The sequence below is a fragment of the Dreissena polymorpha genome, chromosome 12 (assembly GCF_020536995.1).
Source record: "Dreissena polymorpha isolate Duluth1 chromosome 12, UMN_Dpol_1.0, whole genome shotgun sequence".
NCBI classification, from domain to species: Eukaryota; Metazoa; Mollusca; class Bivalvia; order Myida; family Dreissenidae; genus Dreissena; species Dreissena polymorpha.
The window spans coordinates 21,247,162-21,273,278 of record NC_068366.1 but is presented as its reverse complement, the minus strand read 5'-3'; the positions used below and the strand labels follow the sequence as shown (position 1 = coordinate 21,273,278).

The 26,117-nt window shown below is 32.7% G+C and overlaps 1 protein-coding gene across 1 annotated transcript; it reads left to right on the top strand.

Annotated features, from left to right (window-relative positions):
- The first annotated feature begins 577 nt into the window (after positions 1 to 577).
- LOC127853990 (adhesion G protein-coupled receptor L4-like) lies at positions 578 to 26,115 on the top strand. The gene is made up of 28 exons (XM_052388894.1): positions 578 to 688; positions 933 to 1,046; positions 1,430 to 1,543; positions 1,906 to 2,019; positions 3,171 to 3,284; positions 3,500 to 3,613; positions 4,423 to 4,536; positions 5,832 to 5,948; positions 10,219 to 10,317; positions 10,486 to 10,580; positions 10,686 to 10,874; positions 11,275 to 11,361; positions 11,683 to 11,809; positions 15,309 to 15,404; positions 15,739 to 15,817; positions 16,152 to 16,272; positions 16,446 to 16,492; positions 17,035 to 17,161; positions 17,921 to 18,024; positions 19,829 to 19,931; positions 20,728 to 20,878; positions 21,322 to 21,391; positions 21,755 to 21,821; positions 22,508 to 22,593; positions 23,434 to 23,560; positions 23,968 to 24,009; positions 24,668 to 24,766; positions 25,196 to 26,115. Exons 2-28 carry the CDS (start codon positions 989 to 991, stop codon positions 25,322 to 25,324), a joined length of 2,790 nt encoding a protein of 929 aa, XP_052244854.1. The 5' UTR covers positions 578 to 688; positions 933 to 988; the 3' UTR covers positions 25,325 to 26,115.
- Positions 26,116 to 26,117: the final 2 nt, after the last annotated feature.

Genomic DNA, 26,117 nt, shown 5'->3' with positions numbered 1-26,117 from the left:
TCAACATCACCACCACCATCATCATCATCATCGTCGTCATCATCATCATCATCATCATCATCATCATCATCATCATCATCATCATCATCATCATCATCATATCATCATCATCATCATCATCATCATCATCATCATCATCATCATCATCATCATCATCATCATCATATCATCATACATCATCATCATCATCATCATCATCATCATCATATCATCATCATCATCATCATCATCATCATCATCATCATCATCATCATCAGCATCATCATCATCATCATCATCATCATCATCATCATCATCATCATCATCATCATCATTATCATAATCATCATCATCATCATCACCAGCCACCATCATAATTATCATTCAGCAGCAGCAGCGACAGCAGCATCAACAACAGCAGCAGCATGTTCTTCATCCTCGTCGCCATAGTCGTCATTATCAACAACGTTATATACATTTTGCACAAAATAACAGCCGCATGGGCAATTTTTGCCATATTGAACACTTATAAACCATTGTAATTGTAAGAACTGATATTGATAAAAGTCAAGCTAACACAATAAACCTTTTTCAGATATTCTGGAATGTTCTTCCAATCCCTGCAAGAATGGAGCAACCTGTTCGGAACTGATAGCCGGATATCGGTGTAACTGTGCAAACGGGTTTACAGGAACACACTGCGAAGCAGGTTCTAGAAGCAAAATTACATATCATTGACTGTTATAATAAGGAGATCGTTATCATGATCATTAAATTCACGTTAATCATTGTCACCGTTAATAACAGCATCATGTTCTTCAACATCGTCGTCATAGTCTTCACAATATCGCATGGATTTTTTTTGCAATATTGAACACTTATAAACGATTCTAATTGTAACTACATGAACTGATATTTTAATACGTGTAGCAGACAATATAAACATATTTCAGAAATTCTGGAATGTTCGTCCAACCCCTGCAAGAACGGAGCAACTTGTTCGGAACTGATGGCCGGATATCGATGTAGCTGTGCAAACGGGTTTACAGGAACGAACTGCGAAGCAGGTTCTAAAAGCCATATTGCATATCATTGACCGTTCCAAAACGGAGATCATTATCATCATCACCACCACCACCAGCATCATCATCATAATCACCATCGTCATCATCATAATAAGCATAATCATCATCATCAAAAGCATAATCATCATCATCAACAACAACATAAACATCAACAGCAGCATTACTATTATCATCTTTATCACAAGCATCATCTTATCCATGATTGTCGGCATAGTGGTAAATAGCAAAAACAACACGGTATGTCATATTTGCTCAAAATAACTACCGCCTGGACAATTTTTGCAATATTGAATACTTAAAAAATCATTAAAATTCATACAAATTTAATTTTTTTAAAGTGTAGCTGAAATGTAAACACATTTCAGAAATAATGGAATGTTCATCCAATCCCTGTCAGAACGGCGCAACTTGTTCGGAACTGCTAGACGGCTATCTGTGCAAATGTGCAAACGGATTTACAGGGACTCACTGTCAAACAGGTTTATGTAATAAATACTCTATAGTTTCTGTACTCAACAGACACAACTAAAAGCAGATAAATAATCACACTTTTGTACTGCGCAAAATGGATTTCAGGGACTAAGTATAAAATATAAGTCATAAATCATGGCTAAATACTATATATGTACTGCACTCAACTTAAACTTAAAGTTATAATCAGATTTACAACAACAACATTTTATGGACAAAATTATTGAACTGTTGTGTAATTATTGTCATAAACCCATCGACCATTTTAAATACCACATGCATCAATATCTGAGCTGTGGACTTTGCATTTATGAATTTTTATGGATCAGAATAATCACATATTGCCATATTACTGTTGTTATTTTTTCAGAAATTTTGGAATGTTCGTCCAATCCCTGTAAAAACGGAGCATCCTGTGCGGAACAGATAGCCGGATACCGGTGTTTCTGTGCAATCGGGTTTACGGGGACACATTGTGAATTAGGTTAATTGCTTGAATGTATTGCTTGGTATTACAATTGTGTTTTTTAAGTTTCCCACGTTATTGAAGTGCAGTATGTATTGACTTAAATCTGATTATTTTATAATTATGGAAATTAAAGAAATTCTGTATGAAGTCATTTTTATAGACACTTTCAAACACAATCAAACCAATATACATTTCTAAAAGTATGCACAAGTAACAAATTGCACTCAGGAAACAAGTTGAATATATCTAATTGTAAACAATTTAATTAGTATAAGCTTTTTTATTATGTGTAAGAACAAATGTGGGTTACTGCCAAAAATCTTAATTTGTTTGCTGCAAATAAAAGAAAACGTGTTTTTCATACAGAAATATTTAAATGAAATGAATGTGTAGTCTGATCATCTAATTTAGGAATTGCATGATTTAAACTAACAAGTATGGCATTTATCGTATAGAACAATTGATTTGGTATGAATAAACGTGTCTTTATTTTAGAGACTGTAAAACAATTGCATTAAACAAAGTTGTAATGAGTCATACAATTGTAACAATTAAAAAGGTTAAATGACATGGCCCAAATGTTTAGCAGTATGGAAGGACGTAAATGCATACAATTGATGTCCGACAACAGCTGATTTGGAAGAATTAATTACTGATACTAGAACATTAGTTTAGAACATAACATCATCTTAGTATGATTTTTGGATCAAATTGTGTATTATTTTGTGTAACGAAATTTTAAATAACTCTTGACACGTTTCATATAAAGCATAACGTTCAGTTCTTATCGTATATATTGATACGAAGGTCGTTTCGGGTTTTATTTTAGGAGTTTCTGGTCAATCCACATAGCACCTGGTTATTGGTTAAATATACAGTCTCTTATAAATAGCTAAAATATGTTTTCTGAGCTAACTAGCTGAATTCACTGTCACTTATACCTCTGCAACAATGTATAAATCCTGTTTTTTAAAGTCGCCACACTATCTTAAAGAGAAGGTTTACTCGTTTAAAAAACTAAAAAAACTTGTTATGTGGATCAATTAAAAACTTGTGTGATTATGCATTTGAGATTCACGCCAGGTTAAAGACTTGTTGCACACTTGATCTTTATATTTTGATATCGAGATAAAATATGTCAATTACACATTTGTAACGTATTTCAGAAATTATGGAATGTTCATCCAACCCTTGCAAGAACGGAGCAATATGTTCCGAATCGATAGGCGGCTATCGGTGCAACTGTGCTATTGGGTTTACAGGGACTCACTGTGAAACAGGTTTTGTACATTATTAGTTCATATCGTATACTGTGCAATATTGACATGTTAGCTTACGTTTGCATTAAAATCTATATAAAAGCGTTGCTAAGTAGTATGTGTATCCTTAGAAATTAACGCAAGATTAAACACAGAATGTTCTTTTGGCAAGCATTATCTTTCTGTATTGAGATTGAAATGAAATATCTAAATAACACATTTGTCACATATTGCAGACATTATGGAGTGTTCATCCAATCCCTGTAAGAACGGAGCAATTTGCTCGGATCTGATAGGCGGCTATCGGTGCAACTGTGCGAATGGGTTTACAGGGACTCACTGTGAAACAGGTTTTGTACATTATTAGCTCATACCGTATACTGTGAAATATTGACTGTTTGCTATTTAAAGGGACCTTTTCACGTCTTGGTAAATTGACGCAATTGAAAACAATTTATTTCAGAATCGCAAATGTTCGTTGTAGTTGTGATATTCGTGAGGAAACCGTAATAGTGAACATATACCATGATCTCAAATATCCATTATATGCATCATTTGACGATTGAAAAACCTGAAAATAATAAAACGTGTCAACGCGAAACGATTGAATGATTTGGAGGGTTCTGTTGTTGTCGTTATATTTTGTGACACTGCGATGATTGCTTATATAACATATCAAATACATCATTTTCTCTTTGAGCACGGATGGCTCAGTGGTCTACTCGTTAGACTTTTACTCCAGGGTTCAGTGGTTCGAGCTCAATTGAGGGTTACTTTTTTTCTTTCTTTAATTGTATTCTCGTATTTTACTTGAGCTTTTTATATCCTATGCTTACATTTATCAATATAAAGCATTTAATGACAAACTTCAATAGATGCCAAAATCTGTGGAAAGGTCCCTTTAAAAAACAAGTATTATTTACACAATTTACATCTTAAGCGACTACTTTAATAATTATATCGTACTTTCAAAGTATAAATATAAAAGCAATTTTAAAATTTACCAATTCGTTGAAACGCAACATAGCATTTCTTTTTTAATAACCGCCCTTACAACCATGCGCATTCTCTTATTTTAGTATTATAAAACATAACGCCATCGATATATACTGCAGTAGGAATTTGTGTTATTTAGATATATAGCTTTCATGTGTTTCAGAAATTCTGGAATGTTCGTCCAGCCCTTGCCAAAACGGAGCCACGTGTTCTGAGCAGATAGGTGGCTATCGATGCAATTGCGTTAAGGGATTTATTGGAACACACTGTGCAACAGGTTTTGTATTCGTAGTTGCTTTTGTAACATGTATGCAGTTCAAAAAACTAACAAACGCTATACCAACACTTAGCTAGTCTTGCTCTGTATTTGCCGATCTATTATAAAAATTTCGACTTAGGACTAAACATAATGATTACTGAATTGTATGTTCCGTAGACTTTTTTAATACATGTATAGTAAATAGTAACACAACTCACGTGTTTTAAAACATTTAGATAAATGGCACACGCCAACATATGTTTTCTTTTTATGAATTTTACACTGTTTACATAGAAGGTTACGCATGCGCAAACAAATTATTTCCTTTATCCATATAAACTATGCAAGTTTACAATAACAAAACTTTTTTATAAATAATAGATAATACCGCCGTTTTGATAATGAATAATTTTATTAATTTAATGGATCAACCGTCCAACCATTAGAGCTTAGCAGATGTCGGAGCTTTTGAACATTTATCTCTGATTTTCCGATTTGCGAATGTGCAACTTAAAAATCAATTTGCTGAGAACTGTGTGTAGTATTATTTCCGTCTTCATCTATTACCAGACATATGAAGCTGAAATTTGTATAACTTTCGTTAGAATGATGATTTTGTATGTAATTTATAGATTTGCATGCCATCGATTTTATCGATATTCTACTTTAAAGAAGAATTCGATTACTACAACAGCAAGTACGGTAGCCAGAACAAATTCAAACTTGTTTGAGTGGGTTTAAGCTAAGAATGGATCGGCAAATATTTTCTAATATTAGTCATGCTTTGCTTTTCAATATTGTTCATATTTGTGATGTAAATACTATATTACGAGAACATGAGTTACTTAAATATTGCAAAATTATGGTATTTGTTTTGAATTAGAACACACTTGCTGGTGTGTTGAAGTAAGTGCAATGTCCTTAAACGAATTTTTCAATCTGTATAAGAATTGTTAAATTATACTAATAACGGGATAAAAAAAGTATCCTGTTAATTTAGGGTACTAAAGGATGGTACCGTAGATCAAGAAATCAAATGTATAGACTTGTAATAACGAAACATTTCTCGATCATGAAAAATAACTTACAAGACAGCAACAAAATTACAAAATAGATCCTCGTTGCTATTTTACCGAAATTAATATATTGGAATAGAAATACACATCGGATTGGTCGACCTATACACGGTGGAGTCTATGTCAAATAATAGTTGAAAGTGATTCAAAGTTACCGGTACTAGGGGATTTCAATTTACAACATCAATACCATTTTATATATTTCGCAAAAAGCACCAAACAATCATTAATTTTCAGTTTTTATAACAAGGTGCGAGCGCAGTGAGTGTAGCAATGCCGGCACGTGCACGCAAATTGGAAACAACATCACGTGCACATGTGATGTAGGTTTCACTGGCGAACGGTGCGATACAGGTAGAACTCATTAATAGATTCACTGATCATTGTGACGCATTTAAGAATTTTCAACTGAAATGTGTAAATACGTGGGGCAAAATATGTAGGATAATTGTAACATTCTAACGGATATGGTTGTTGGTAAACTATCATTTTATTATGCGATGTCTTGACATGTGACATATCATCTCCATTTAAAAAAGTTCAAAGAAAGAGACGTGTCTTTTTTTTAAAGGGACCTTTTCAAGTTTTGGTAAATTGACAAAATTTGAAAAAGTGTTTCAGATTTGCACATTTTCGTTGTAGTTATGATATTTGTGAGGAAACAGTAATATTAAACATTTACCATTCTCTAAAATATCAATTATATGCATCTTTTGACGATTAAATTATAACAACCTGAAAAGTATAAAGCGTTGCAATGCGAAACGATTGAATACTTTGGAGAGTTCTGTTGTTGTCGTTATATTTTGTGATACTACAAGGTTTGCATATATAAAGAATAAAATGTATCACTCAGTGTATGACATTTACATTTATCAATATAAAGCATTTCATGACAAACTTCGATACATTCCAAAATCTGTGAAAAGGTCTCTTTAAACTAATCGATAAGTCGTTTTGACGCAATCTTGGCGTTACAAAATTAATAAATTGGCTTAATCACTATTGTGTATTTATTAACATATTTGATTTACATTATACTCATACAATTTGTGTTAGGGGGCACTTGCATTATTTTAGTGTTCCAAGGATGCATGCCAGTTCCCTGCCTAGGAGGCGAAGCTTGCGAGAATAAGACTGCAACATGGGTCTGCACGTTGACTGTTACTCTAAAAGGCATATGCTTTATGACATTTACTATATGTTTTCCAATACTGTAAACGACATATTAATTATTGCGGTTTTTACGAACATAACGAACACAATGCTAAATCTATTAAAAAGGTACATGTAATTCTAAATATTATCTAAAATAATTGAATTGTGTAAAAGACATATTGTTTGATCAAGAAAAATGATTAATTCCACTTTGTATGATTTAAGCACATGTCATAAACGGCTTTGCATATCTAAACGCTACGGCATAAAATGTATAACAATAGAGTCCTTACGCTATATCGCTACTGCCAAACGCATAACTCAGCGCTTTTTGCTTGTAATAATACCTCTATATGCTTTCTAACCCCTTTCTTATACTTAAGAACGAGAAAATGCACGAGTCCATTAAACACAATCGGAATAAACAATCCAATATCATTTTCCGGAGTGAAAATCTTGTTAGCATCTACGTGCTACATATATTGCTGACCTCAATGCAATTGTTTTTAATTAACAATCGTGTAATTTTATATGCGTTAAATTCTAGGTTAGACCAATTATCCAAAAAAATTCATTTTTCGGATCTATTAATTGCTTTTTTAATAGAGACTTTATGCCAATATTATGATCAGTACAGTACAAACACATATGGGACTGGTTAATCGGTTACTACTGCACTTAAGGTTGCAGATGATGATGGATATAGTTGTGTTTTGCATTAAATATAGGAACTCTAGGGGCCTAAGTCGGAGACAATGTTTTGTTAACCTACGTAGTCTTTTATTCATTGTAATAGACCTATTACATATACGATACAAGGGCGTGTTAACGACGCAGCATTAAACAGAAACTTTTAAAGATGGTATCACCGAATCGGAACGATTGAGGTGTAAAACACGTTAAGCTCGTCAAATCGCAAATCACATTTAAAAGTTATTAAAGGGAAAATACATTCGGTTAAATTGTAATTATATTACTTAATTGCTCAAACACCATTGCAACCGAACTGCAATTTTCTGAGACACGAGGAAAATGAACAAATACATAAAGTGCACATGCATGTATATAAAAGGAAGTTGAAGTATTATTTGAATTTGAAGCGACTGAATCTGAAGATTAATATATCCGGGCTGTAGTATACACGCACGCAAACTCTGGTGACGATGGAACTCATGAGTTGTGAGTTTAAAACACGTATCGCGATTACCCAACCTATTTGTTGTTGAACACTTTTGTCGATAATTAAAGTGTAATAAAAGTTGAAAACAACGTAACGTTCATAAAGGTACTATGCAATATATTCGTTGAAGGGTAAACGGGATGGCATATATATGACACGATCTTGTGCAGTAGTTATTTAAGGGGATTTGTCTGCCGATAGAAATGCGTTAAGTCGTTAAAATTCGGGAATGCATTTTAACAATAATCATGTAAAATAAGCAAATATTTGATGCATATTGTTGGATTTAACTTTTTTATTCCTGTTAAAGCGAGAGTATACGATTTTGTATATGTGTTAAATTGTAATATATTGATAAAATATGTTACAATAACATAAAATAGGCATGAAAAATTATACATTGAAGACGAATTTCATAACATGCAGCAAAGACAGCCCGAGCCGATTGTGACGAAGATATATCGTACATATTTTCCTAAAATAATCGAAGCATTCGTCTTTTTAGTTACTGTTCGAGTGTCGAATCAATAGATATCGTCGCAGGAATTTAAAATGAACCGTTAAACTAAATTTAGATTCACATCGTACATGCATGATTTACATGCTGGCGAATTCGACTGTACAGCCTTTTTCGATTTCAGAATTAAATATCTGGCTTATTTCGCATTTTTCGACACATGTTCTTCTTAACTTTTTTATTTTTTAATCTATATTAAAATATATGTTTAATAAGTTTTTTACACATTTTCTTTAAATTGATAAATATTTGACAATATCGTATAATCTCGCTTTAATCTAAGTGGTAAAAATTAAAGCTATTATCATACAAATGGCACTCTCGTTAAAATTTAATATAACTTTAACCATATTAATAACTGTATGTCACGAGAATAGCTTTGTATTTAATCACCTAACAAACTAACTATTTTGTTAAGCATATATAAGACACTATTTAAAGATTTCATTTTCCATGTCAAAGTCCGCACAAAGTATATTGCCTGCTTCTCACGTATGTCTGCAATGGTACTGTAGTGTATAGCACATTGTAATCGAATTTGGTCCGCGTGAAAATAATTGTGGCGATATCATAAAACAAGTGATTTGAGAATGTTTGATTCACACACAACTAGTATACATTAACGTTACAAAACGTTATAAGCGGTAGCTTCATCATTTGTTGACTTATTATGATAACACATGCGGACTGAAGTGATGTCTTTTCACCATGATGATGCCATTTCAACAAAATAACGTCATTTAATGATCAAACATTCACCACATGGTTAAATTAACGACAAAATTATCGTTAAAAATTATACTGTTAAGCTCTCGCGATTAATGGCATACTATGGCATACTAATATAATACTGGGCGAAAAGAACCGTAAACCGCGTTTTTATATAAATTCTTCACGATGCACGTCACCCCTACTCATACAACTCGCAGATAATCCCAAATATACAGTGAAAATGCAAGATTGCAAACCTTTAATTTAAAAATGAATATTTCAAGCACAAACTTTGTAAAAGAAGCCTCTAGAATACGTAAAAGGCTTTAATGCAAACGTCCTTATGATCGTTTAAATGATTTTGAAGTCGGTTTTCACGAACGCTGACATATAATGTATAAAATAGCCTATGCGATCATCCTGCGAATTATGATTGAACGATATGTTGAGACTTGTTTATAGATTTTGGAATCTTTGAATTACTTCATTTTTTTGAATTTACGTTAAAAACGTTCATATTTGGACTACTTTTAAATAATTTAACTTTTCGAAAATCGTCAAATCGGCAAATCGTGAACAAGTCCATTTAAAATGAACAAATATCAATATAATAATTTGTAAAGAATAGAGTATATGGCATTGTCATGCATACAATGTAGGTAATTAAAATAAAATATAAAAATTTAAACTTTACTGAACATAACTTATAGACGCAGAACACATTACACGACCGATTTTTAGATACCATTATTTTTTAAAATATAGATCACAAAAGTATGTGTTTAGACATCGAGATGGTTTATATCATTAATGGATTTTTTATAAAAAAAATTTAAGTTTTCTGTATGATCGCAATAATTTGCGATAACTCGAGTATTATATGGATTTGTTCGGCAAAAAAATAATTACAACACACTGTATTAATTAAAACAATTGTAGGAGAAATGATCTTCAAGTTCGTATTATTTATTCGTTGAAAAAAGTAAAAATAATAATTTCCACACTTAAAAAATTCAATATTTAATATACGTGTTTTATTATATTGTGTATCATTGCAGCCAACTTTTGTGAAGCTGTAAATGATGACTATGGTTCGTGGCCAAAGTCAATCGTAGCAACTATCGCACAAGTCCCTTGTACCTCAGTGGCCGAGAAAGGTATGTTCGGTTGTTTTTATTTAGAGTTGCCAATTTTGAAAATTCTCTACACATTTCATTGTATTAATTAACGTGGTGTCGATCGACACTGTTTTCCATAAAAGTGTACTTAATATTCAATATGTACGTGTACTTGCCGCTACCGTAATCTTAATGTTTTTATTATAGGGACCTATTATCGGACTTGCCTAAAAGCAGGATGGGGTCAAGTAATAAATAACTGTAGCATCAATCACGATGTTATCGTAGACTTGGATAATACGGTAAGAATACACGTTTAACTGTTATGATTGGTATGTCTGTTAACGCGATAGCGTTATAATGCATTAAATATGAAATGTCATTCATACAATAATTTATATATTTAGATATCCGGCCTAAACTCGACAAGCCAGGAAGATAAGCTATTGAATATAACTAAAACTCTGAATACCGTCAGTAACAACTCAAAAATCACCGATGATTTGCGTGACTTGAAAGACATCGCAAAGGCGTCAGAAAAGCTCGTAGATTATATTGAAAACAACATCGGCAAGATCACTGATAACATCACCAATGTAAGTAAATTAATTGGAAAGAGCTCCAGGTTTGTACTTGTAAATTGCTTGTTTTTCGCACTGATCAGTTTAAAACTATAATATGAAGTTAAAGACTCGATTGCGTCAACAATGTGTGATTCATTCATTGAATCTATGGCGAATACGATCCATTATATTTAACGCCAATCAGATTAACCTTCTGTTACATTCTAATGTGAAAATGTCAATGCACCTGCTGTGGAGAGCCTTTTATCAGCCCCACACGGTCTTTTTACAACACGCGAACAGTTGCTAACAAAATGACAAAACGATGCCCAGTTAAAAAGACTAAAAACAGTTGTTATTACATTTGAACTGTAATTGCCAAACTAAGGAGATTTAATCGAGTGTACAATATATCTTAGCGTATTTTCTGCAGAATATGCTTGGCACCATCAGTAACTTCCTGGATGCAAACAAACAGCAGGCGTGGGATAAGATCAATACGGAAATGGAGACAACTTCTGTAAGAAGTTTTTTAACATGATAATACATTTATGTTTCCGCAGTGTGTAAAACAAAAAGAAACGGTCGTTAATCGACGGTTGTGAGATGTTATTAAGTAAAGTCACTCGGCGACAGTAAATCAAGCAATCGGGTTTGATTTGTCAAGCCTTGTTTTTAACCCACTGCGTCAGACGTAAAACGAATTCATATGGAAAAATTTCGGGTTGCTAGACACAATTTGGAAAAAATAGTAAACGTTATGTTTTTGTATGGATTCACTTTTTTATGCAAAAAAACCCAATCTTTTTATGTGTTAGCAAAAAACAACCTAACATTTCAGGCCGAAGAGCTGGTAGGAGCAGCAACCGTTCTGTCGTTAGCTGACCGATTTATGGCAAGCCTCAGAAATTCTAAATGTAATGCCCTCGACATTAATAGCACGGAACTGAAAGACAACAAAAACATGTGTATGTACAATATCTAGACCGATTCATCGAATGCGCATTTGTTTGTACTATAAAATTGAAACATATTGTTCAAATTTTCGATTACACATTTATAAGGTGTTGGTAAAATATAAAAACATATGATGACGGGACTGCATTCGTTTGACAGTTATCTGAAATTATGACGCTTATTGTTAGATTTAAATGTTCACGAACTTGTTATAATGAGAACTTAACATCCACAATACAATGATACATCCGAATAAATCATCCAAATTCGTGAATGTCTTTGACAGTCTATTATTTGTATCTTTGCTATGCATACAGTTGGTGAACTAGTTCCGTACCAGGGCCAGTTCCGGTACACGTTTAATTATTATAGGATTTCTCTTCAATTTTTTATATAGAAAGTAGAAAAACAATGCTTCAGTCATTAAGTTTGAACCTTTTTCGAATGAAATCCGTTGATTTCCGAAATTTTGTAAACAATCAGGACGTTTAGACGCTAATTTCGGACGAACCGCCACTTCAGAAACCAATCGTTCCACATTACACACGCAAAATATATATTCTAAATCAGGTAATGAACAATTTTTATGTTAATTGATGCATTGTGTGTATTTTTTCAACCTGCTTTTCTTTTACCATAATATTGACAAATAATAAACAAACATGTTATCTATTACTTCCGGTTTACTGAATTTGCATTAAGGCGTTATTTCAAAGCACGCAACATGGTACAATTCAATATTTGATCAATAAATTGTGTGTTTTGTTCGTGTGTTTTTTGTCAGCATATTATTTTTTCATTAATTGTTATAGTATGTGTAACCATGATACCTTCATTTTTAGTGTATCCAGAGCCAATGCCTAGGGGCTACAGTTCCTTGACAGATGAAAAAAACCTTGTAGTGACATTGTTTTCACAAAGAAAGGCTGGGTGGATTCTGTTGCTTATTAAGCATTTGTTGAAAACTTCAACAAACAAGCTTGCAAATATTGGAAAGTTGTGCTTCTCGTTGACAGTGTGAGCAACCATATAAGCATGAATGCATTTGAATCAGCGCAAGCAAATGGAATCCTGCTGTATCGCATACTACCAAACGAAACTCATCCTATACAGCCTCTAGAGCCGGTTGTGTTTCACCCACTGAAACAGCAGTGGCACCAGGTTGCAAGGGTCTATACAAGAAATCTCCATGGAGGAAATTTGTCGGAAAAATTGAAAGAGGTTTTCCTGGACTTTTACAACCACTTAAGTAGTGAACAATTCAAATCATCTGGTATTTATCCAGTTCATAGTACTGGCATCAGAGATGAACACATAAAGCCTGGTCTGACCTTCACACACAGCGAAGAGGAAGCCGGAGAAAGTATCAAACGCATGCAAACTTAGTGCTCTCAGTAGGAGCTGGAAGCAAAAAGTGCTATACGGGCTTTAGAAAAGGCATTGTCTATACCCACAAGAAAGACGTATAACAAGCGAATAAAAGAAGGGTGTGATATTGATGGTCAGTCCCCATGTTTCGACGTGTTCAAAAAAAACTTAAGTGTGCAGGTGAAGGCCAGATTTCTTATTCAAGATCTGAAACAGCTTCAGAAAACGAAACAAAAAACAACGACTACAAAAGAGTATTCAAAAAGCATACATAATAATCAACCAAGATCGGAAATTCTAGCCAGGTTGCTTTTGAGGAAAATTAACAAAAACATATTGTAATCAAGCTGAAAGTACATATTATTCTGTAGTATCGCCAGCACTGCTAGAGGCTACTGTACTGCTTAAATACGCTAAACCCAAGATGTTTCCTCCAACATTTTTACTGCCTAAATTAATGCATACAGATAAACATTAGATTATAAAACAAATGAATTTAAAAAATGCATACTTAATGAACTCAAAATAATGTCATGGCTACTATTGCACTGTTAGTTTGTAATTGTCATTACAGACTCCTTCTCTATGTCTTAAATTTTTATTAAGGAAGACCTATGCCCCTCAACATCAAGGATGGCACGTCTTACACGTATGTTCTTGGCTGGAGATATGCCTCCTATGCCAAACTTCTGTTACAAATAAAGTTTCGCCTTAAAAGTATTAACAAGGTTTTTATATGGTTGACCTAGTTGGCTAATGGCCTAGTGTATGTGACCCCTCATCACTCAGATGTGACTTTGACATTGATCAAACAAACATGCTAAGTTTCAAATAGATGAGGCAAAAATGGAGTGTTTACAAGTTGTTGATTTTTTTTCAAGTTTACCTTGTAACCTAGTTTTAGACAAACATGAACTTATTTCTTACTTTTCCCAATATATTACTTATATACTTATTCTAACATATTTATGAAGATTGGGCCTTTTAAGTTGCAACAAGGTAAATTTTGACAATGCATAACAAACGACGGTGAAAAGGCGATGACCAAAAGCTCCACTTAAAAACCTGGTTTGTTTTCTTTACTGGTGGGCTGCAGTGAGTGGCAATATTTTCTTTCTTTTTCTAGTCACGGCCTTGTGCAATTGCGTTACACCTGTACAAAGGATCTAGTTACTTACATTTTTCATTCAAATTAATCCCAAGATATTTGCAATCAAATAAATAAAACAATATAAGGACAGTTATTGGCATGATATTTTTAAACAAACTGAAATATTATTGATACTGAAAGTATTCTTTTATCAGTTGACCATTTTGTTTTTATTTTCTAATAAATAATTTATATAAACGACCTTTTTGCTTTAAAGGGACTAGGGCAACGAAATTCCTAACGCAAAATTTTACAACAAATTATTCTTTTAATTAAATGTCCCCTATTGGGGGATTCTAACTGCTAAAGCCGCTTTGCAATTTAAGCACGTACATATAAAAATATAAATGCATAAAAGAATATACAAAAACTAAAACAATAAATTATTCTTGCATAAAAACCAAGAATAAAAAAAAAAGCATGATCAAATATTGAACTTTACCGATGCTGAATGCTTTGAAACAACCATTTGAAAGGCATTCAGTGAACCGAAAGTGGTACATGTACATGGATTCAACAAATAACCTGTTTGTTGATTATTTGTCTATATTGTGGTAAACAGAAGAGATCGTACATCAGCATCCAACAAAATTGTAAAAAACATAAACATAAACATAACCTGATTTAAATTATAGAAATATATAGATTCTGCGCGTGTAATACGAGGCGCTTGAGTTTGAACATTGCGATCATCCATATTCGGGAATGAATGATTGAAACTTCAAGAGTCCAGCGGTGACGATTGTTTACGAAATTTCGGATATCGACGGATTTCATTAGAAAAGGTTCAAACTTAATGAATAAAGCATTGTTTTTCTACTTTCTATAAATAAAGTTGAAAAAAGAGTCCGAAAATATATAACCTTGTACCGGAACTGGTCCTGGTTCGGAACTGGTTCACTTACTGTTTATGAATGGCATAAATCAGCTAACTTGCAATTGTAGTTTAACGTTGAAATATCATTTGAAGTAATTGTTGTTTTGTTTCACAGATGTTGAGCTAGGTCTGCGAAGCCAGTCTAGCGTTCAATTTCCTGCCAAGAAATCATTTGGTTCTAGTGTTGAGATTCCCCAGCAGTCCATCACAGGTAAATAAGTTTTACATAACCATTAAAGGTGTATATCGACGGTAAATGCGGTATAAACTTTTAAAACATCATCATATTTTTTATTACGCATGTATTTATAGTTCCTGGACTACACGCTTCGTTTTGATAAACGCTATACATACATACAATTTTAACTTGCGCGGGTAAATAAGCTGTAGAAGTCCAATCATTATAATTGAACTGTAAAAAGACATTAACGTGCAAATAGGTTTCCAGAAATAAAAACTCGTAATTGTAATTTGTCTTCACCGTATTTATACTAGGTTGAAATGTTTCACTGGATTTGTCCTTTTTATGTGTTACATGTGTTTAGGATTATCACAAGCATGCTATATTGGCGCTATATACCCTACAATCGGAGCTGTCTTAGAGGAAGATGTATACGTGAATGGGCAAGTGTCTTTTTTTCAAAACGTACACGGTCAAGTAAATGTTTTTCTTTTGTTGTTGTTTCTATCTAGAACTTACACAATTCACACGGACTAGTTGCACTTCCTTTAACTACCTGGCTGAGAATATAAATAAGGATGCCTTTCTTGGTACTTAACGTTGAATGACCCTTTATTTATATGTTGATAAAATGGACATGTCCATGACACATGGCTAGCAGTACATAAAAGCTATAGAATGTTCCGTTCTATTAATTATGTTAACACATATTTAATTATTTATATTATGTCTGATAGTTTTGCTAATAAATGACTATCGCTTTTGGTAATTTTGTAGATCGTGGCAAAACGGAAGTGAGGTCACAGAAGTTAATTCAGATGTTGTGGGTATACAAGTCAAAAACTTTACCTCGGAAAATATCGACCCACCGGTTACCATCACATTATCGCTAAAAAAGGTATCAAATATGCACGCTATTTCATGTGTTTTTTTTATAAACACTGATATACATTAGTGTTCTATATATGGCTTATTCAATAAAAAAAATTTGGCATTATACTCTAGTATCGTTTGCTATGGCAGTGGTTAAACATTTTGATATTTATACATTCATACTATGTTATTTTTCAGACCGGGTATACCAATCCAGTATGTGTTTTCTGGGATTTCAATATCACGTAAGTCAAATATGTTTATTTAAATGTAAGTTAATGTATATTTACATTTCACAATTTCATTTAATTTGTACTCATGTTATCGTTTTGTTTTTGTATTAATGAAAATGTAAAGCAATCGTTTATTATATTACGGTTAATCAAGCTAATACATATTACTTAATGTGTTAATTAACATTATTAACAATCAGCATACATACTCAATTTACCGCATAATTCATCCCAAACACTTCTTACAATTTATATAAAGGCTGTCGTACAAAGTTAGTTGACGATCGGTAAAAACGACCACGTCGTTCGAAACGAACTGCCACAAATACAAATGATACACATACACGTTTAATATTAGGTAGACTCAGTTACGTAAGAAATGAATACGAATATCTGTATATATTTACCCTGTCATGAATATAAAATTTAACGAAATATATTTAATAAAACATTTAACATTCGTATATGCAAACTATACTTATCATTTAAAATATTAAGCATTACATTTAAGGAAGGTTTAATTCACAAAGTGTTCACATTTGTATTGGCTACAGAAGATCGGGTCGACGCGGCGGCTGGTCGACCGAAGGTTGCATACTTGCAAGCATCACCAACATCACAGCAAAATGCCAGTGTAACCACCTTACAAACTTCGCAATTCTGATGAGCCCCAGTACAATTGTGAGTAAAGAGATACTACATGTTAAACGACATCGCGTCTTTATATCGATTTTGGAAAGGCACATTATATTTGAAGATGGATAAATATGAGGTTCGACCAGCCCGGTTTTAACCACCCATGCTTTGCATTGAGCGTTTTAAGGCGATGATCCCAGTTTTGATCATTGTATGTTTATATTTGGTGTTGTGTTATAAACAATAATGGATGAGAACAAGAATTTATCTACTGATAGAGTTTTCTGGATTGTTATTGGTTGCAGAATTGAAATACAAATTAAAGGGTGGACAGACAGAAGGTTTACAAATATGCTGCTATAAGCCGATATGTATTATAAGGAGAACAAAAGGTCGAAGCATTTTGTAATGTCTACGGTTCAGGGTTGCAATAACATATCAATTACTTTATCATATCAACTATCGTTTCAGAAATTGACATTTTGAGTAAATTTATTACCTACTAGCTAGGTTAATATTTATTTTTATAAATATTCCTCAACAGTTTGCAAACAATTCTCTTCAACAATATCTGTGAACAGTTTATATTGTGTTCACCTTTCCAGCAGCTAGAACACAAAACCTTCATGATATCTTAGCGGAATGTTGTTCCGTTATGTTTATACCATTCCGATTATTTAATTGTGTGTTATATTTTTGATAAAAGTATAGGGCATAAATACGTTGGAATCTAGTTAGATTTTTGACATGCATTTAATTTCAAAAGCATGACATTTTATTTGTATTTTACTTATATTTGTTCAGTCACCGGTGCACGCAAAGGCGCTTGGGATCGTTTCCGCTGTAGGCTGTGCTGTCTCTATCGTCTGTCTGATTATCACGCTTGTCATTCATGCTTTGGTCTGGAGGTTGGTAAACATATAGAGAATACCTTGTAAGAGTTAAATGCAGATAAGTTTACTTAGCCATGCTTAAAAACCTTAGAAACAAGCCTTCGTGAGCAATAAACTTATCTGCGTTTGACACTTTCATACTCATCTTTCTATTAATGCGACAATTTTCTACTGTTTCTGTATTCATTAAAGTAAGCAAAAGCAAAATACTGAAAACATCATGTGATGTCACTATAGTGCAGTATTTAACATGGTAGAAATACACCACAATTTATCAGATGTGGTGTTATTTTGTTAATGTGGATTTGGTGATTGTATAAAAAGTTGTATTAATGTTTGTGTGTTACAAACTCAATAAAATTGTTAGGTAATGTTTAAATGTGTAAGACAATGGTATATTTAAACGGACAGTTTTACACATTTATTATGCACTACGTAGAATTGAGATTGCATGTATGTATCGTCACTCTGTTATAATTTCAAATATTATTCTAACATCGTGTTGAAACTGCAAATATATGCTAATTGATTTATAATTTTAATCAGTTTTGCACAACATGGCAATCAAAAATAAATAGAAGTTTGTCTAAATGCAATTTTTTTTCTTAACTTATTTTTAGATTTTTGAATATTTCGTTCGTTTGTTAAATGTTCCTCGATAAAATGTATTTAATTTTCCGCATCAAAAGCTACATATAAAATGTGTATGATGGTGTGTTAGTGTCTAGTTGTTACTGTTGTTATTTCAAATTAGTTTGATACATGTTCATGAAGCTGTGCATATGTGTATTGGGCGGTTGTCGCCCAAATCTCATTCAATGGTTCCGTTTTTGCTGAGACATATATTATTTACAAATTCACAAAACTGCATACATTCAAAACCTTTACGCGAATCAAAATATAATTGCACATTATATCTCTTTGTAAAATGAAACGTCATCATTTATTGCACTTTTTGGATTTTTTGTTGTTAAGTAAAACGCACTACTGGAGTTTTTCTTCTAGGTCTTGATTGTTATCGAATAAACACACATTTGCATATCCTTTAACTTTCCACAATTTAATGCGCTTCTTAAGGCTGTCAAAACTATCATCTTTTCTCTTTGTATTTTGTATTGGACTGTGTTTCATGTGATATTTTTCTTGCGGTTTTGTGTTGTGTCAGACCGTTTTGCTATTGCTCACGTGTCATTAAAACGGAACTTCGGTCTATGCAGAGATTTCTATGTCGCTGATGCAGCTGCGGTTTCAATTAGCTTATTTTGGTGTTAATATAGTTTCATTTGTTTTATGTAAAAATAATGGTCATTTAAAAACAGTATCTATCTAAAAGACTATTCATTTACATGAGTTCAATACTAATTATACGCAGACATATCTTTATTGGAGTCGCAAAAATGATCTTTATATCTAGTTTCATAATAATTATTTTCATTTAGATAAAATAGTGTCAATGTTATTAAGTATAGTTTTTTATTAACGTTATATGAATGTATTCCCACTTAAATTAACATTGAAACAATACGTTTTGCAAATAGCCATTGCTCGTTTATTTTTATAAACATTTGCAAATTGTCAATTGTTTTATCCGATCTAGGAGTTACGCACTATAACATCTCTGAACTGTGATAAATCATTTGGTTGGATTCGTTATAGACATTCTGGATAGTTAAAAATATTACATAAATAACATCTTACAGTTGTATTATGTATTTCCGAATATAATGTATAACATAATAAAAAAATCACAAAGCGTCTGTTTGTACCTAAGGATTAGATTTTCCAAAGATTTTGGGGATCCCATTTATGCTGTTTTCAGACTTGTGCGCTCTGACAGGGTGATCGTTGTCATGCATCTCTGTGTTGCCTTGCTTTTCGCACTGATCTTCTTCCTCGGTGGAGTCAACCGAACAGAAAGCAGGGTACCTGACCTCGATTCAATATTTGTTTTACTATGTATAACAATCTATTTTTCTTACATATTATAATTTATATTTAACTACATTTAACTACATATTTAAACGTGATCTCCTGGAATAGTTTTTGCCCCTTTCGGTAATCAGTTACAGATGACATCACAAATAAATATAATAACATGTATTCATCAATGTATTCGTAGTGTCTGTATTATTGGAGTACATAATTTACAATGAGCTCGCTTTGATCGTTTTTTCAAGAGGGTATATATAAAGCGATTAATTGATTCAACTTTACAATATTTATTGAGATTATGTTATTTAAATTGTTATAAGTTGACCTAATTCTAATTTATTTATAACAATAATCTTGTTATATTACTTTATATCTAAAATAATTTATGTTTTTTAAGCCGTTCAATTGAGACCTTGGTGTGTTCTGCTCATTTAGCCGGTCATATTGTTTAAAAACTGGTCGTTACTGTCGTGTAACGTCATTATACATTTTGATATACTTTGAAATGTCTCTATTATATTAGTTGTGACGCATATTGAAAAGATAATAAAATAGACATATGCCAAATAATGCAGTCAGCTAATTTGTGCTCTGACTGAGACCACCTTTCTGTAAACTACTTGAATTACATTTATAAATAACACTTAACACATTGGTCGCGTTAAACAAAAAGATCATCAATTGATATCACATTCTTATGTTCTTATTTAATCTTTTTCACATCGTCACTAAATTGTTAAACACGATGCGTTATTTATGCAAAATGTTTCTTTCTTCTCTTTCCAGGGCGCATGCGTTGCTATTGCAGCTGCCATCCAGTACTTCTTCCTGGCCATGTTCTTCATGATGTTGCTGATTGGCCTTGAGATTCTCATTTGCGTCGTGCGCGTGTTTATGACCAAGTTTAGAACCAAGGTCCTCGTGCCACTTGCATGGAGTGAGAATTTAGTTCATTTCTTTCTTTATTTTATTGTCTTTCACTTCCAATAACCTAGCTGTATTAGCAGTTTGGTCACGTGAGCCATAATGAAGGAACGTTTCGTGTTGTTTTTCACATTTTGTGCTGTTGTTTTGTGTGTTTTTTTTACATTTTATAAATATGTCCATGCTAAAAAGCTCTTGCATTCGCAAACACAGCAACCAGAAAATATAACTTAATGCACATAGTGATATCACTGGTATTACAATCAACCTATAAAAGGCACAGAACCTTGTGGACAACGAGTCATTATTATCCTAATCATTGTTACAGTTGTGTTTTTATTAAACATATGTTTGGACCTATAAGTAAGCATCAGACTCAAATACAAACTATTTTAAAACACTGTTTTCAGATATCCATTTGTTATGTATTACATAGTAATAGTTTGGTATTTTCAGTCATTCCAGGCATAATTGTTGGTGTTTCACTTGGCGTTTCAAAGACACAGGGGTATGGAAATAGTACATTGTAAGTTGAAACACATCGCAGCACTTCTGGTTTGCGGTTTAGGTTTCTATTTTAATATCCGATGTTGTTGTTGTTGTTTTTTTCATTCTTTAGTTGCCTATTTTAGTCATACGTGTATATGTGTACATTATATTGATCCGACACGTTTACTGGCAGTGTATGCATTATTTCCAGAAAAATGCATACATATTTATAGGGTTTAAATGAATCATTACTTTGAATAATCATTTGTCACCACATTCCCACATTATAATTATGGTTATGTATGTAGACACATCAATGAACGCATATACTTATACAATTGTCAGTCCGTACGCAATAAGTTCTCTGAAATATTATTTATATGCAAGTAATGCTTTCCAGTTGCTGGTTGGACATCTCCTCCGGACTTATTTGGTCGTTTGTGGGACCGGCGTTGTTCATCATTTGTGTAAGTGTTTGTTAGTAAAACTGTTGTTTCTTAATCTTTAATAAATGTTACCAAAAACAGCAATCGATACTTATTACACTCTTTCTTTGTAATGAAATATTAATGTGTGAGAGCTGAACACATGATTTAATCGGGTTTATGACAGTGTGTATTAAAGCTTCTTCCTGACATGCATTGCGATTATCTTTAATCGTGATTGATGCCGTTGGGTTCTGAAATCTTGATGACATAACAATATTTTAGTTTAAACTGTTTTTCTTCATTTCTAAACGGCTTAAAAGTTGTAATTCAATTTCATCGATGAATATACAAAAAAATGAGTTATTTCATACCAATGCTGTAAGAACATGTGTAGGCAGTTGTTAACCATTTTGTTGTGGTTTCATCCTGTAATTGATTAGTAATGAGACTGTCTGTTTAAGACTTTGAATATTTGTTTTAAATAAAACTTTATTTCTTTGTAGCGACGTTTTTAGAAATAGTTAAAAGTTTGTTATTCCACTTTAGTTGTTATAGATTCAATATGAAATAGTTCAAGCGTATCTGGACTTTGTTCTTTCATGAGACTGATAATGTGTTGATGGCAATTATAAGGGGTTCAAAATGGGTATTAAATCTGCAGGACAGTTTTATAACGCTTATATGGGTAATCTATGAGGCTGACCCAGTTTATATTTCATTTTTAGGTTAATATATTAGTAGTGATCGTGGTATTGAAACGCATGTCGTCGTTAGCCGCAATGAAAACCAAGACTGAAACAGAAAAACTCAAGTAAGTGACTTTGTTTATTCATGTGATATCATTTTAGTCGTTTACAAATCAAACTTATAACTGGTGTGTGCATATTGCATATTGTGGTACCCGTCATGTTTCATTTGTCTTTAGTAGTCTCCAATTTATTAATATTTCGTTTTTGGTTTTCAAGGTAAGGGGATTTTATCATTCTTATCAGCCTGTGTAGAATTTGCTTTCATTTACCAAGCAATCAAATGGCAATTTGAAATGTTCGCATTCTTTAACCTATGTTTAATAATTTTATTTGTAAAATTTCTTTATTAAGCAGTATGTACGTTATTGTATACGTTTAAATACCCGCGATGGAATGTTTAATAAAGATATGTTGTTCGCTGTCTGACTTACGCGTGGTGGGATGTTGTATTAGTTAAATGCGTGCTACTATGGGCGACTAAATTATCATTCATTTTTTTATAGTTTACTCTCTAAAATATAGCTAACCTGAGCATGATGTGCTCATATTTACAAATTGTGATCAGTTTATATCCGGCGTCTGTCATCGTGCGATGTGCATCATCAAAGTTTAGTTCGTAACCGGCAATGGCATATATTAGAAAATCCTAAAAAAAACACTCTTGATGCGTCGTTTGAGACATATTTACGATGAGACATATCCTGCGTATTTATCTATATTATAACTAGAAATAGTTTTAATTTAATAAATTAAGTCACGTTATCAAACCGTCGACAATTTTTGTTTCACTTGAACCCGTGTGAGCGTTTCACCGCCATCGCGGCCATCGTTGCCACTTTGAATCACAGTTTCAATGCAAATAAATGGTTCGTTATGATGGGTTGTTCACTTTTTATTTTAAGGACGGGTTTGTACAGTATATGCGTGCTTTTGCCCGTGGTGGGCCTCACGTGGGTGTTCGGTGTTTTGGCAATCAATGACGACATGTGGATATTTCAGTATATCTTCGCAATACTGAATGGTCTTCAGGTTTGATGACAGCTAGAATATTTTGATTTACAAGCTTAACTAAGTTCGATTGACAAACAATAATAATTAATGAGATACATAATTCATTTATCATGTTCTGGACATACTATTTTGCTGACATAAGTTATATTTACAGACATAATAGTAAATTAACGTTTCCCTTTTGTATTTAAATATTTATATATATGTACAAAACCACTATAAAAGAGTAACGAGAGACGAATGATACATATTTTCAGTAGTAGTTATGTAATGATTTGAATCTACCATCTACACATAAACTTAAAAGGCATTTGTATATTGCAAATAAAGCAATTATCTTCAAACATACACACTGACGTATTTAATCGTGTTAAATGTCAGCGTTAATAAAGTATGCCTGCTAACCTTTAGATTTTTCGTTTCAGGGCTTCTTCATATTTCTCTTCTATTGTGTTCTGAATAGACAGGTAAAAAATGTAGTAATCCTTCAGAAAGATTCTGACAGTGTGCATCTTTTATTCCCACAATTAATTGTTCTTAGGTATCAACACATATTTCCTTATTTGATTTTAATGGTCAATAATACGCCTGCCTTTCACACTTCAAGATAGTCTTTCATAAATTAGAAGAAAACTATTTTTAATAAATCGTGTATTGTATGGAAAGCGGACCGATTTCAAATTTCAAATAAAATGTTCAAAGGGAAAATCATTCTTAAGTGTAATGGAGTTATTAGTGCAAATAGTTTGATTTGAAGAACGTGCAAAACGTTGACCGATACATTTATAAATATTGTTTTTCAGAATCTTCTTTACTTTTTACATAGAAACGTTATTCATTATGTTAAAACCTACGGCAATTTTCAATTAATGTAATACTCAAGAGAAAACTTAAAATTCAAATTTCTTTGTGGAAACCAATGTTTTATAATTTCATTTACATATAGAGAAGAATCGTTTGATTTTTAAAAGAAGCAATATGTTACAAATAAAATAAACTGTTAATCAACATACAAAACCGTACGGCAAATACTGGCTCTAAGAAGGTAACTTGTAATGCCCTGTAAGGTTCCGACCCAGAATATCTTATAATATGGTCATAGCTCCGTTCCTTTTACTCGGACAGGTTCGAGACGCTCTAAGAAGACGGCAAGACCGGAAGCGCAGTCTTCAGACTCTGAGCTCTGATTTGCGGAAACAGTCGCACAGTGCCTCTCAAGAAAAAGTGTGTTTGTTTTGATTATAGGGATTATCACCGTTATCAAAAGTTGTTTAGTTATAGCATGGGGGTCAGTTAGCATACTCACACGTTTTATTGAGTTAGCACGTAACAGACAATTCTCCTACTGGATGCAGAGGTAGTGGGAAAACCGGATGTAGACATTTGTCCGTGATCGATCCCCAAGCTAGTAATTAGAACGTTCCTTATGAACAATTCCAAACGATGTGTTGATATTGTATGATTTGTCATAAGGGCAATTGCAAATAACAGTGGTTGTTTTTATGCAAATATTTTTACCAAGGACCATAAAACGTTTTCTTTACAACTCTAAATGAGTTCAAGTGCGTCACATTACTATCTCTATAGTCTGATAAACAAAATTAAGAGTGATCAATAAAGACGAATCAATGATTGAACGTTTATATATTTAAGCGAAAAAATAGCAAGACCCCTGAGCAACCGGTGGCGGATGCTCAAGACGACAGCTGGATGCGCGGTGAGCGTCGCCAGTATCACAGGAACATCCGGTTGACCAAGCAGCGACGCCTGTCGCACCTTTAGACACACTTGCATGTCTTTGCAAATATGTTCAACTCGAAAATACAAGTATATTGAAAGCCGTGTATTCGAACGTTGCTTTACGGTTTTTATGGTTGAATATATATTTTATTGAAAGTCAGACATTTTAAATAAAATTGCTATGCGATTCATACGTGTATACATCAAATATCTCATGTGCTGTGTACGTGATATTCATAAGACAATGTTGTTTTATTATTTATTTTTTATGGGAAATACACATTATTAATATTATCTTTTTAATTTAAGGTACACAAATCACTAGTTTACACTTTTTTATGAGAAATGTTATTAAAACTAGACTAATAACCAAATTGTTACAAATGCATTTAATTACAAAAGAATGGAATTCGTACACGGAATCAATAATGCAAATGTATATCAAACACCTGTAATTAACAGAAAAGCTTTTCATCTATTTCACGTTAAAGGGAATCTTTAAATTTACACTTCACATAAGTTAAATGATAGTATTTATTTGTTAATTGAAAACGCATTTTTAATCAAATTAGCGGACACATAATACAATAATTGCAATTCAGTGTACGTTTTGAAAGCATGTAAAACATAGTTGAATTTATAAGGTAATAACACACCAGCGTTGTTTTGTATAAACAACCGAACGTACCAACTTCAAATTAATGCCTTTATTATATGTTTGTACATAAAACAGCCAATATATAACAGGTTTCTTATAACACAATATATATATATATATATATATATATATATATATGTTTATTTATGCTTAAAACAAAACAGCAACGCACATAGT

Bases quoted from the DNA above. Each gene is read 5' to 3' on its own strand.
- LOC127853990 (XM_052388894.1), top strand. From the start codon at position 989: ATGGCCGGATATCGATGTAGCTGTGCAAACGGGTTTACAGGAACGAAC. The intron at 3,285-3,499 runs GTTTTGTACATT...CACATATTGCAG, and splicing joins AGGGACTCACTGTGAAACAG to ACATTATGGAGTGTTCATCC. The intron at 11,810-15,308 runs GTATGTACAATA...TTTGTTTCACAG, and splicing joins GAAAGACAACAAAAACATGT to ATGTTGAGCTAGGTCTGCGA.